Source organism: Anopheles ziemanni, chromosome 3, assembly GCF_943734765.1.
Source record: "Anopheles ziemanni chromosome 3, idAnoZiCoDA_A2_x.2, whole genome shotgun sequence".
Classification (NCBI taxonomy): domain Eukaryota; kingdom Metazoa; phylum Arthropoda; class Insecta; order Diptera; family Culicidae; genus Anopheles; species Anopheles ziemanni.
Genome location: NC_080706.1, coordinates 25,394,672 through 25,406,611, shown reverse-complemented (window position 1 = coordinate 25,406,611; position 11,940 = coordinate 25,394,672). Strand labels below are relative to the sequence as shown.

At 44.5% G+C, this 11,940-nt stretch overlaps 2 protein-coding genes across 2 annotated transcripts; one reads left to right on the top strand and one right to left on the bottom strand.

The window, feature by feature from the left end:
- The first annotated feature begins 1,961 nt into the window (after nucleotides 1-1,961).
- Nucleotides 1,962-2,964, top strand: LOC131284402 (RRP15-like protein). The gene is made up of 2 exons (XM_058313256.1): nucleotides 1,962-1,989; nucleotides 2,063-2,964. The coding sequence occupies exons 1-2, from the start codon at nucleotides 1,962-1,964 to the stop codon at nucleotides 2,935-2,937; spliced, it is 903 nt and encodes a 300-aa protein (XP_058169239.1). The 3' UTR covers nucleotides 2,938-2,964.
- LOC131285675 (RAB6A-GEF complex partner protein 2) lies at nucleotides 2,932-4,509 on the bottom strand. The gene is made up of 3 exons (XM_058314532.1): nucleotides 4,321-4,509; nucleotides 4,033-4,253; nucleotides 2,932-3,956 (listed from the first exon to the last, which is right to left on the bottom strand). The coding sequence occupies exons 1-3, from the start codon at nucleotides 4,446-4,448 to the stop codon at nucleotides 3,010-3,012; spliced, it is 1,296 nt and encodes a 431-aa protein (XP_058170515.1). The 5' UTR covers nucleotides 4,449-4,509; the 3' UTR covers nucleotides 2,932-3,009.
- Between the last annotated feature and the right edge of the window lie 7,431 nt (nucleotides 4,510-11,940).

Below are 11,940 nucleotides of genomic sequence, written 5' to 3'. Positions count from 1 at the left end.
ACGGTAAAAATCGATCTCACTTCCGCCGCACCCTGAGAACCGTAGGAGGACGAACCAGCAACTAGAGCAGACTGATCGATACGATTATTCCACTTCCGCTGTACGAACGAAGAACGGTGTACTGTCGATGCAAGTTAGATTATGCCTAGTTGTGCACTGTTTCGCGGGTTGCTTCGATCACAGTTAGAAACCAACGACACGGCTTTCCAATGTGCACTGCACTATGGAACCATTTAGTTTCGCTCGACCTCGATCGGAACTCTCACGGAACACCGTACCCCCCTGGGGACCTGTGGTGTGTTTACTAAGTAGTTGATCGGACAGTTAGGCAGATAAGAATTGCCTTGTAAAATCCGGGAATATCTTCACTCTCCGACGATGCTGGATGAGCTGCACAAACGACGCATATGCACTTCGGAACGGGAACACGAGAGCACCCGTTGCAGCATCCAACCCGGAACTGGGCAATAAAAACAAAGATGACGGGAGCCAGGTCCCTGGCCGAAAAAAAAAACAGCTGCACCGACTAGCCTTTTTCGCGACGGGATTGCAACACCCCGGACGATAACGATTAAGCGTACCACTCTGACGTAGCCACACAAACCCTAACAAAGATGTACAGCAAAATCGGTAAGCCAACACCCTTCACGAACAGACGGTGGCGATTGCTGGTATGATAACGCACGTTTAGTCACGAAAACACGACGAAAACTAGCGCTTTGGCATTCGAGAATACAACTAGTGTTGGCAGAATCGGGATTCGGAAGATTCGAAGATTCGATCCCTAGACGGATTCCAAAGATTCGAATCCCATTTGACGGATTCTAAAGATTCGAATCCCATCTGACAGATTCTAAAGATTTGAATCCCGTTTGACAGATTTTAAAAATTTGATTCAATTGGGATTAGAATCAGATTTAATTGTTTTGAAAAAAAATGAACAAAATGAACCAATTTTGAGGTTAGAATCACCGGGTGCTGTAGATACACAAAAAGGTGTTGGCTTTAAAGTTCCAATAACATAGATTTTCTGATACAGGAATCATTTGGTTGGTAGCAGTCGATCAGTATAAATGGTGCAGAAACCTTGGTTGGTATTTTCTGCTGAAATAACAAATTTGTTAGTAACTTTACAATTGCAGAACCGAATTGTACATGTGACCCCTTAAATGAAAGGTCTGCTCAAGACACACAACTTTGTCTTTTTTTTTTTTATATATATATTTGCACAACTTTGTCTTACATTAGATAACAACTTTGTCTTACATTAGATCTAATGTCTTACATTAGATCTACTAATATTTTCTAGTTTTTGAGAAAACTTATTGTGTGGAAAAGAGATAGCACTGTACCGGGAACAAGGTGAATACACTTCGATTACTAAAAAGCCAAAATCTGCCTATTTGTTAATAACTATTGATTCTTTCAACTGATTTTCACGGTTGAATTGAAATGAAAGATCTTTTCAAGACGCCGAAAGTGTTCGCCCGAGGGGGCGTAAAGGTTAAACAGGTTGATGGACAATTTAGGTTAAAAAAGCCAATTCCCGTATAACTTTTTCGTTCCTTGACCGATTTCCACAAATGACCCCTCAAATGAAAGGTCTTTGCAAGACGCGTAATTTTGTCTCAAGGAACATATTACATATTATCCATTTTTTCTAGTTTTTCTACCAGCCCTCGTCGAGAGAAGAAAGGACAATTCCCTCTCCGTGAGACCAAATTTGGTCACGCACACATTTGCATTTGTTGCAACCGGTGTACCGGTTCAGCGTTTGAAGGTCATTCGCTAGAATTAATATAGAATTTATACACCTTGGTTCGAATCGACGCAGCTTCCAACACTGCTGTCAAAACCGGCTAAGTTTGTTTTGATTCCTACATCAACACGTGCGTTTATACGAAACCACTTTCGTATTCTTTTGTTTTTACGGTCGTTATTAAAAGATTAGTGTTATAAAAATGATGAAGGTGGCCAAAAAAGTGAAAGGTACGATTTATCTAGACGTTATTTATCACAATCAAAGATTTTCACTCCATCGTCGCCGTCCCCTATGTTTCAGCAACGCCGTTGCCTGCGCAGGAAAGTGATAGTGATTCCCTGTCCGAAGATAGCAGCGCCGATGAAGAGTTCTTGTCCGACGGCGAATACCCGATGTCCGAGGATGAAAGTGCAGGAGAAAACAATGAAGAAAGTGATGATGAATCGAAGAACATGGACGAGTCAGGAGAGCCAACCAAATGGGCTAAGACGATGGCAAAGTTCCTCCGTAAAACGACCGATGCGAAGATACTCTCCAAAGCCACCAGCGAGGCCGAAATTGAACGCAAGAAAAAGGAATCCTCGACGTACAAATTCGAAGTGGTGGGTCAGGAAAGAACAGTCAAAAAAGAAACGTCCGCTAAAGGCCAGGAAGATAAACCGGACGATTTACAACTAGCGTACGAACTATTACGGCAGAAAGCACTGCTTAAGAAGGAACGACGAAAGGATATCCTCGGTCTACGGGTTCGACCAACGATCAATGATTATGAGCGCGAAAGGACATTGCGGAAGGTGGCCACAAAAGGCACAGTGCAGCTGTTCAATGCCGTACGCAAGCAGCAAAAGGAAGTGAATAGAAAGCTCGATGAAGCCGGCAAGCTCGAATATAAGCGCGAAAAGGTGCTTAAGACTTTGAGTAAAAAGGAATTCCTTGATGCGCTAATGAACGGACCGAGAGCAAAATCGGAATTGGTAGATAACTTGGTGAAAAAGGAGGAGGATGAGGATGTTAAATCGGAAGTTGATTCGGATGAGGAACCCAAATCGACCTGGGGCCCCTTGCGGGCTGACTTTCTCACTGGGAAGAAATCAGGCTGGGACAAGGAATACGCAGAAGATGAACGAAATGTTCCCGATGGTTTGGACGATAATATGCAGTCGGACTCGGATTAGTCTAATATATTATTCATGTTGTCACAAAGAGAACCTACCGCTTACTGTTTATTTTCGCGCACCGTTACAGTATCACTTAATATGAAGCTTATATTCTCCACAGGGTTGTGGGATTTGCAGTGGTGCAGTCGGGTATATTGTGATGGGAAGACTCCAGATCATCGTTTCGATGGCGATATCCGTCGGAGCGACCCATTCCAGCTCGTCTTCATTCTCGGCCGATCGATCAATCAAACTTTCACTGGAAAGCTCGGGGTTTGTGCTTGTGACGAACTGGAAATGTAGTCTCCAGCTGACTTCAACCAGGTCAGTTCGGAAGGTGGGTGTTACGTGTAACGGAATGGGAAGAATGACTTGCGTTTGCAGCATGCCCAGGCACACCTCATGATGTTTGCTGTAGTTTGTCACGCGAGAAATACACTTTTTCCGTTCCAATTCGCTCGATCCGACACCATTTGGTTGGGTGGAATTTGGCTCAGATGCACCAGCCTCGGTGGCAACGGTTTCGTCGCCCACTTTGGCCACTACAGCACCCGGCGCTGGAGCTTTCAATTCAATTTCTTCGCATTGCAATGTAACGGATAGTTGGACACATTTGACCGTCCCACAGCTGAAGTCGATGGTGGCCACAATATCCTCGCCCAGCTTGTAGGCCGATTTGAACAAACAAAACCTACCTACTTTACCCCATTTGTTGGTGATCATGAAAAAGTTTGGCCGCCTCCGGGCTGTAACTCCTCGTAGATAGTGTAGCGCGTATTCGATCCGCGACGGTGGTCTTCGTTTCTCCAGGAACGGATTGTTGGGTGCCAGGTCTTCGTTAGATTCATCGTTTAGCGTGATCGCCTCGTCGAGGTCGCTTTGGGGCAGGGGAAGAGGCAGCACTCGGATTGGAATGTTCAGTGCCTGCACGCTCGATCCCAATCGCTGCGTGGCAATCGTTATTTTATAGTAATACTTCACTCGGATCCCACGATACGTAGGAGGTGTGTTTAGAGGGACAGTTTCGCGGTACAAAACTATAACAGAATTATATCATTATTGCATATTATTGCATACAGCAGCAGCAGAAGAACATCATCAACCGTAGCTTACATTGTTTGGCTTCTCCGGGTGATAATCGTAGGTCACAAAAAAGAATTTTCGGTTCAGTAGATTGTAAAACCTCTCCCTTCAGCTGGTTGCTTGCGTTGAGCGATGTGGTTCCTCCAACGTTTCTGCTTGCCGCGACATCATTTCCAGTTCGATCGTTCATAGACGCATTACAGTAGCAATGAAGTTGAACGGTGGCCCATGCGAGATTCTCTAGAATATCACTATAGATTTTTTCTTTGTTATTGCCTAAAAGTTAATGAGCTTCGATTATGTATCAGCAGCTCCCACCTATTACTCTGCGATATCTTGTGCTCCGGGAGGGATGGATGGATAAAATCTATCAAACATTCGACCACCTCACCGCACATGAACACTGCACTTTGGTCACGCAAAAGTTTTGCATTTATTTCGATCATAATTGACCTGGTTCCGATTTCCCCACGTTAGGTATACCTCAAAACAACTATAAATACTACGTTGCTTCTTTGACTGCTTTTGGAGCAATATTTATATTTATGTGCACTAAATAAATCTCACGATCGTGAGTTATACGTGAAACCCTGTAAACGCAGTGAGTTGTCAATCAGATGTCAAAGTATGCGTTTGTTGAGCACAAGTTGATTAGAGCACAAAAGGGTAATATTTTGTTTACTACCCAATTGAACCATTCTAAAACATGCCATTAAATGTTTCTTAAACCAACATTGCATACAGCACTCAAATGTTTGGTACAATATAAACAAAATGTCGTTCACGAAAGCCGGCTAAAAACGCATGGTATCTATTCACCTTGCCTGCTCATGCGACGAAACGGTTATGAACCGTTAACCAAAATTCTAGCCCGGTTGAAAAGTGAGAATGGGTTAGTAGAAAACAAAACCGGGATGCAATAGGATTCGTGAATCCCCTTATGAAATGGGTGCTCGAAGGGATGTTTGAATGAATGTGCATCGTTTCTTTACACACATTATTACATTCTCCGATAGTGTATACATCACGAGCCGGACGTCAGCGGGTCACGCTAACCGGTTTACTACTCGTGGCCGGTTAAAACTCATAACCGATTCAAAGGAACACTGAATTAGTGTTGGGAAAATCGATTCCCGGTGGGATTCCAATCTTTCGAATCAAATCCATTTGGAGATCCGCATCTCTGAGTCCGAATCCCAATCCGTCATATCGACTCGTTACGTGAGTAATTGACTCACCTCGTGTCCAGATCGAGTCACATCAAATTCAAATAGATTGTGATCAAGTCAGAACTGAATCAAATCGAGTCCCAAACAAATCAAATCTGTTTCGAATCCCAAATAAATCAAATCTGATTCGAATCCCAATCGAATCAAATCTTTAGAATCCGTCAAATGGGATTCGAATCTTCCGAATCCCGATTCTGCCAACGCTACACTGAATCTTCAATGCCGATGACCTCGCCGTCGCGAACGCTCGCTCGCCCGCTCTCCCTCTAACGCACTGGCGTCATTCTGTTCCGTCGGTTCCTACGTGTTCAATTTACAGTGAAATTTGTCACTCGCGCGATTCCCATCGACGTCGTCTCACGCTCGCCTGGATCGCCAGCAAGCCCTTTTCGTGGTGTCTTGTCGTGTCCTTACTGTTCCCGTAAAATCGGTCCTGTTCTTCGCAGACCCTGTGTTTCGCGTTGTCTAGACCTCCGTTTGGTTCCTTGTTTTTCCGTTTTCCCGTTTTTTCCGTTCCATCTCCCCACACCCCTGTTCGGTCCGGTCGGTCGGTGCGTGTGCGTGCTCATCCGTACGTGTGACGTTGGCGTTGGCGTTCGTGCTGACATCAAATTTCCAGGCCTTCTTCTAGGCGGTGGACATATACAAGGATTAGCTTTGCTGTAGCAGGAGTCGTCAGCAGGAATACGGACACGGACAATCACATCAGCAGCAGCAGCAGCACCAGAGGCCGGCTGAAGCATTAGGTGTGCGCTGAGAGGAGCCGCTTAATTAGGTGCTAGTGAAAAAAAGGAAGCCAAAAAGAGGTATACGCGGTATCCAATCTACCGTTACTCCGCGAGTGTATGTTTGTGCATGTGCGTGTGTGCGTATGTGCTCGCGTGTGATTTTGTATGTGCGAGCGGGTGCGTACACCTTCAGCGAAACAAATTGCCAACAGAAAAAAAGAAATGCCAGCCAAAGAAGAGATTCTAAATTGCCATCCGACCTTCGCTGAACAAAAAAAAACAACAGAGTCCACTAGATCAATCTCAGCATACTACTCTTCCTCCTCCATCTGCAGTCTGATGATGTGGTGCTTACCCTTCCCGAGGGATTGTTCTTTTTTGTTTTCTTCTTGATTCCACGACGTGCCACAGACTGTACTGTCCCAGAAGTTTCGGAATTAAAATCAATCTGCGACGGGCCGACGACGCCAGCGTTAAATTGTGTTCTACCAATGTCTCGCCGCTTCCGCGACACCGCCCTCTGGCACGCACAAACCCTTGGGGGAGGCAAAAATCTTACATTCACCTGCGCTTCGGCCGTTATGGTCGTTGTGTGGTTTCATTTCTATTTGAGCAATTTTATGCCAACCCCCGGAAACTTTGCACCGAATTCAAAGAATGCGTCTGCCCATCTCTGCGACGTCTGTCATCAGTGTCGATTAGGTAGAAACTTCCGGACCGTCCCAAACAAAATCGTAAGGATTGGAGGCAACGGGTTGCCCCTAGCGAGAGACCGAGGGTGAACCGACATTGTACGACGAGCGATTGTTGTGGGTTAGATTAACGTTTGAGCTTTTGGATACGAACAGTAGGAGGATGGTGGTGGGAAGGTGGTCAACAATTTTTGTGCCAGCAAGATCGAGATAAGCACCCGGCTATGGCGTGCACTCGGGAATATATCTGTCCGTACCTAATATGCGAGCGTAAATCTTGCCCGTGACTAAATATAAGCATGTAATCATCAATTGGCCGATAATCCCAACTGGTAATCGGTCGCTTTCGGTGCACTTCAGCGACTGTTAAAAGACAACAATTGATAAGCGTGTTTTATTTTCGGGTTTTCATGCTCATCTCAGCAGAAATAACACACGTTTCGGATTCCCGACTGGATTTTACTGATGATGGGTTTCCCTGGAATGATTACAGACAAAAAAAAAAAAATGAATGAAGAACACGTTTATGTACACGCTATAGACAAGTGGACAAACTTTACTGATGGCGACAGCCGCCGACCCACAGGGCACGCTGGCCAAATACAATCGCGTACCGCGATTGGGTCGTGCTTACAGGATACGGTATTGTGTACTGAACTCATCATCCGTCCATCCGTACGTGTGCGTGATGGTCGCAACGAGATTCAGCATCATCTACATGCTTTTTCACTAATATATGCTCTTGTTTTAGCCGTCTAGCCGGGTCCGGGGGAGATGGATCACAGTTCACCGAGTAGTAGTAACGCGGCAGTTGTTCATTTTACGCTTCGCCATTAAAAAAAAAGTGACACTTGAATAAGCAATTTAGACAACCGCAGCTCACCCGTAGTCCGGTACCGTTTGAGGAAGAGCGGAAAAACAGAGGTAGGGATGGCGACGTGGGGAGTAGGTAGAAAAATAGGGCTGTCTGATGAAGGTGCCGCGAGGGACCGATGTGGCGCTATTCGTTTTGACAGCTCTCTGCTCGCTCTCGCTTCGAATCTTCGAATCGGGCACATCCCGATGTTGCGGTTCATATCGCCATCATCAGCATCGCCCATCACCCGGGAGTGTATAGAGATAATTCCAACTCATACCGCGCAGTACACACATCAGATTCAGCTTGGTAGTCATTTACAGAGGAAGACACTGGTACCAACTGGTCATATTTGCTGGCAAACCATCCAACTTGTGCTAAATGAAGAAATGAAGGAACGCAACTGTTGGGATCGATTTCACAACCGACTTTGCCGATTGTAAAACGAAAACGGATTGCTGGAAGAAAGAGCTACAATATCTAAGGCGAACGATTATACAGGGGCTACGTTGGTGCTTCATCGGAGAAATTCCCCAATCGATTCTCCACCGACGTAGGCAAGTACGGCCACGACACATGTCTTTAATATCAAGTCAAGGCAAGAGCTTGGCATGCAACGAACTGAAATAAGAAGATGGCCAGAGAGGGAGATGCTACGTGTATGAACTCATCGCTGACTTCAACTTCGCACTGAGGTCATAATTTGTTTCAGATCATCTTCAATCTACAACGTTTTTTAAATTTATGAAGAACGACAAGAGTCGAATATTAATAATCAGACTAGAATTTTCACGTTATTTAAACAGATCACTTTCATTAGGAAATTATAAATTATCAATTATTTGAACGACGATGAATTGAGTTGAAAGAATAGATAACAATCAATTTCGTGTAAAGAGAAATTTTTATTTTATGAAAAAATATTGCGACACTTTTTTTCGATAATTGCGCAATTTGTTGCAAAATCTACCCTTTTCTCCTAAACAGTTCTGACAGGCTGGCCCTCAGCAAAACAATTAAAACAAATTTCCACACAGAGGATCGGTCCGCAGAGCATGGAAGAAAATGATCCGTACCAATTACAACCCAACTTTCCAACCCTGGGAAATGGAATGGAGCTCACAATACAGGGATGTCGCGCCCGTTTGCCTTGGTTCGAATGTTTCCTGTGGCTTTCCTGAATTAAGGGTGGCAGCGCCAAGCGGCTTTTTAATCGTATATCGCAAACCATAGACGTTGTAGACGAGCCCTGAGCTGAGCTCACTATAATTTACCTGTGATCTTCAACATGGGTCTACCTCGAGTGGATCCGAGAAGATGGCGATCGGTCGTGTGCCCTTGCTTTAACTGCCACATCACCTCGATTGCATCCTGTGGAACGGGGAGCGGTGTTCCACTAGAAGACAAAAGGCACAGACAAATGTGCAGTGCATGCTTTCTTATGACGTTACCTACGACGCATTCAACTATGCCTCCCCTCAATGTGCCACCTTTACCGCGTACCTTGCCCGCGTTTTCCGCAAAAACCCACACTTCCGACCGATCATCTCAAGCACTAGTACTCCACCCTGTGTTGGGACGGTTCGGACTTGGGTCGCTCTTTTCATCCGTTCAAGTAGAGATAATCTTTAGACGTTTCTTGACTTCAGTGTTCGCCGTAGATCGCTGGAACTTGCAACAAACCAAAGAACGAACACGTCATAAGGAAGCGAAAAACTGGCAAACGCTTCTACTTGGAGCTTCTATAACTGGTTTTCCTTCACGGACATGAACACACACAGAGACACGGACATGCGGGGTCGAATGCATCCATCCCGTCCCCCATGGCGCTTTCGTTGCGTTTTTTGTATTCTTTTCACCCTTGCTGTTGCTTATTCTTTCCCGGTGCCGCTCCAACCACAGAAGATCGCGAAAAAGCAGTAGGCTGTGATTACTATAGCAGCAACTGTGAGAAACAAATATGCACAAACCCCAATCCGGCCAGCGCCAACAAGTCGGTGTCCTGTGTCTGTCTACGAACACCCCGTGACCTTCAGGGAGTTTTATTTTCTTTCTCTTCTCTTGATTCGATTGCGCTGTGAGTTTGCATTTCCTTGCCACACCAGGCGCAGCAGAATCCTCTGCTAACCGCAGCAAACCCTGTCGCTAAGAAACGATATGATGATGGCTGCGCAAACATGGCCTACTGCGATTGCACCAGTTTATACTATTGGGAACCTTTTTGCATGGATGATTTCGCCCCATCAAAGGAACCATACTTGGAAGCCGCTCTATGAGTCGAATGTTTGCACGTGGCACGTTTTTTTCCGTTGATGATCGCCATATCGCTTTGCTTTCCTTTTATCATTAAGCTTTATCAACGTTTTATCCACAAATATATGTTTATTTATATTATTCGTTTGTTTTGTTTTTCAGCTAAAACTTACTGTTTCAATTTCACCTGCAATAAATAATCTATAGAAACAAAATGTCAAAAGACAATCCAAATCTGATATGAACCATCTTACCGCGGGTCGTCAGGATGGACGAAAAACTCCGGTAAAAGTTTCGATCTAAACCGGAACTCAATTGACGTTAATGAAAAGAAGCAGCGCGACTTTTCACGGCAGCTTCGTGGTGTTTTCCGGTATTGTTCCTTCTTTCAAACGATGGAAAAGCTCGGTGTAATTTACGACAAGTTCGTAAAAGCGTAACCGACACCATCGAAAAGGAGTAGAGAGAGATTTAGTCTTCACTTTCTACGATGCTTATATAGTTAAGGTTTCTGCCACAACATGAATGAACAGTTTGTCTCATTTGATGTGGGTTGGCTTTGTCTGTCAGATGATTTTTTTGGATTAGTTTTTAGACATCACCAATTTGAATTTATCGACTATCCAAAATTGAACAATCAATTGCCTTCCAATTAATCTTTCACTTTCGCGTCCGGTGCACCATCGGTTTCTTGTGAGATATTTTTTCGTTTCCCATCGCTTACGAACAAAATGTAGTTGTACCGAATTATGCAATCGATCTGTTTCCATAATCTCAGCAATCACCACCGGCATCGTCAGGGTTTTCACTCGGTCATCGTTCTTTTCGATTTCTGTCCATTTCACTCCGTTCAAGCAGCATATAATCGGAGGAAATTGAAAGGGCTATAGTTTGGGCTCGTATACCTTCCTCAGTACTGTAGGGTGTGTATGTATTATCTGTTATCAGCGAAAAACAAGCTGACCATACACCACTAGACTATCGATAGATCATTGGACCAGTCGTTAACGACCACACCGTTTCGGAATCAACAGCCAAACTCAACCTCATACCTGGCCATCAATGGGAGATAATACAGTGCACTTTCGCCGTTTTCGATAGGCTATGAAAACTCCAGTAGAGCGTTAGTCTCGCATTTGGCCACCTTTTGTGACTGTCTGTCGAAGTAGTTTGAGTTAAACGTTGACGATCTATATCAAATTTGATGTCATTTTTTCTTTATAGCACGTTGCCTAGGAGGTCATGAAACTATATGCCATTATCTATATGCTGTTTGATGCCGATGTTCTTTTATATGTAACCCCAGCTCTTCCAAAAAAGGCGTGAAGAGATAAAAAGAAAACACTTCGCTCGATGCTGTAGTAAGACTTGTTACAAAAGAATGGCATCATCACTACTTTTCCTTCGCTGCCATATCGCACACTCGTTGGGTAGCCATTATCTGGGCCACACGGGTGAAGATTTCTCTGATGTTCTTTTTTTTTGTTTTCGGTGCCTGTTCCTTCCGTCTCCACCGGAAGTGACGAGAAATCGTTCCCACAAGAAAACTGCCGCCAAGCGACAACCGAACAGGAAATACTCTACGCTATTAGGGGCAGGGTTCGGTGTGGCCGTCTTCGTTCCATTGGGCCTTGGGCTGGACCCACTGATAGGAGTGTGCCATGGCATATATTTAAAGAGAAACGGCATTATGTCACGTGTACGGTGTATAGATACTACTGATTATTTAAATTTGTACCAAATTGTGTACACTTCGAGTAGGCATGGCATCCCACGTTTGCTTCTGAACGTATGTTGCCATGCGCAACACTATCCTTAGGTTCCTGAGTTGCCTCGTATCTTTGAGACTCCGTCGAGATGGCTTGCAACCATACCCATCATGGCATAATTTATAGTTCATAAACATAGATAACGGTAATCGGCCTTGAGAAGGAGTAAGAGTACATTAATCTTGAAGGTTTTGAGTCGTGGTTTGATTCGAGCGTCATTATGTTAATCAACATCTGTTGATTAGCAGGGCGCGAAATCGCTTACTGTCGCTTCAAGGCTATTTTAAAATCAATCCTAATCTAAAATAAGAAGAAATACATTCAAGTGAACCCATCCATCTGAAGCTCTACAATCATGCAAACAACGTACGTGGCGCTTAACCTAATCGCTAAAAATGGCGCAAATCTTAG

Coding starts and splice junctions, on each gene's coding strand:
- LOC131285675 (XM_058314532.1), bottom strand. CDS start 4,448: ATGATCGAAATAAATGCAAAACTTTTGCGTGACCAAAGTGCAGTGTTC. Junction 4,254..4,320: donor AAGATATCGCAGAGTAATAG/GTGGGAGCTGCT, acceptor AAAAATCTATAG/TGATATTCTAGAGAATCTCG. Junction 3,957..4,032: donor ACCCGGAGAAGCCAAACAAT/GTAAGCTACGGT, acceptor ATTCTGTTATAG/TTTTGTACCGCGAAACTGTC.
- LOC131284402 (XM_058313256.1), top strand. CDS start 1,962: ATGATGAAGGTGGCCAAAAAAGTGAAAG. Junction 1,990..2,062: donor GGTGGCCAAAAAAGTGAAAG/GTACGATTTATC, acceptor CCTATGTTTCAG/CAACGCCGTTGCCTGCGCAG.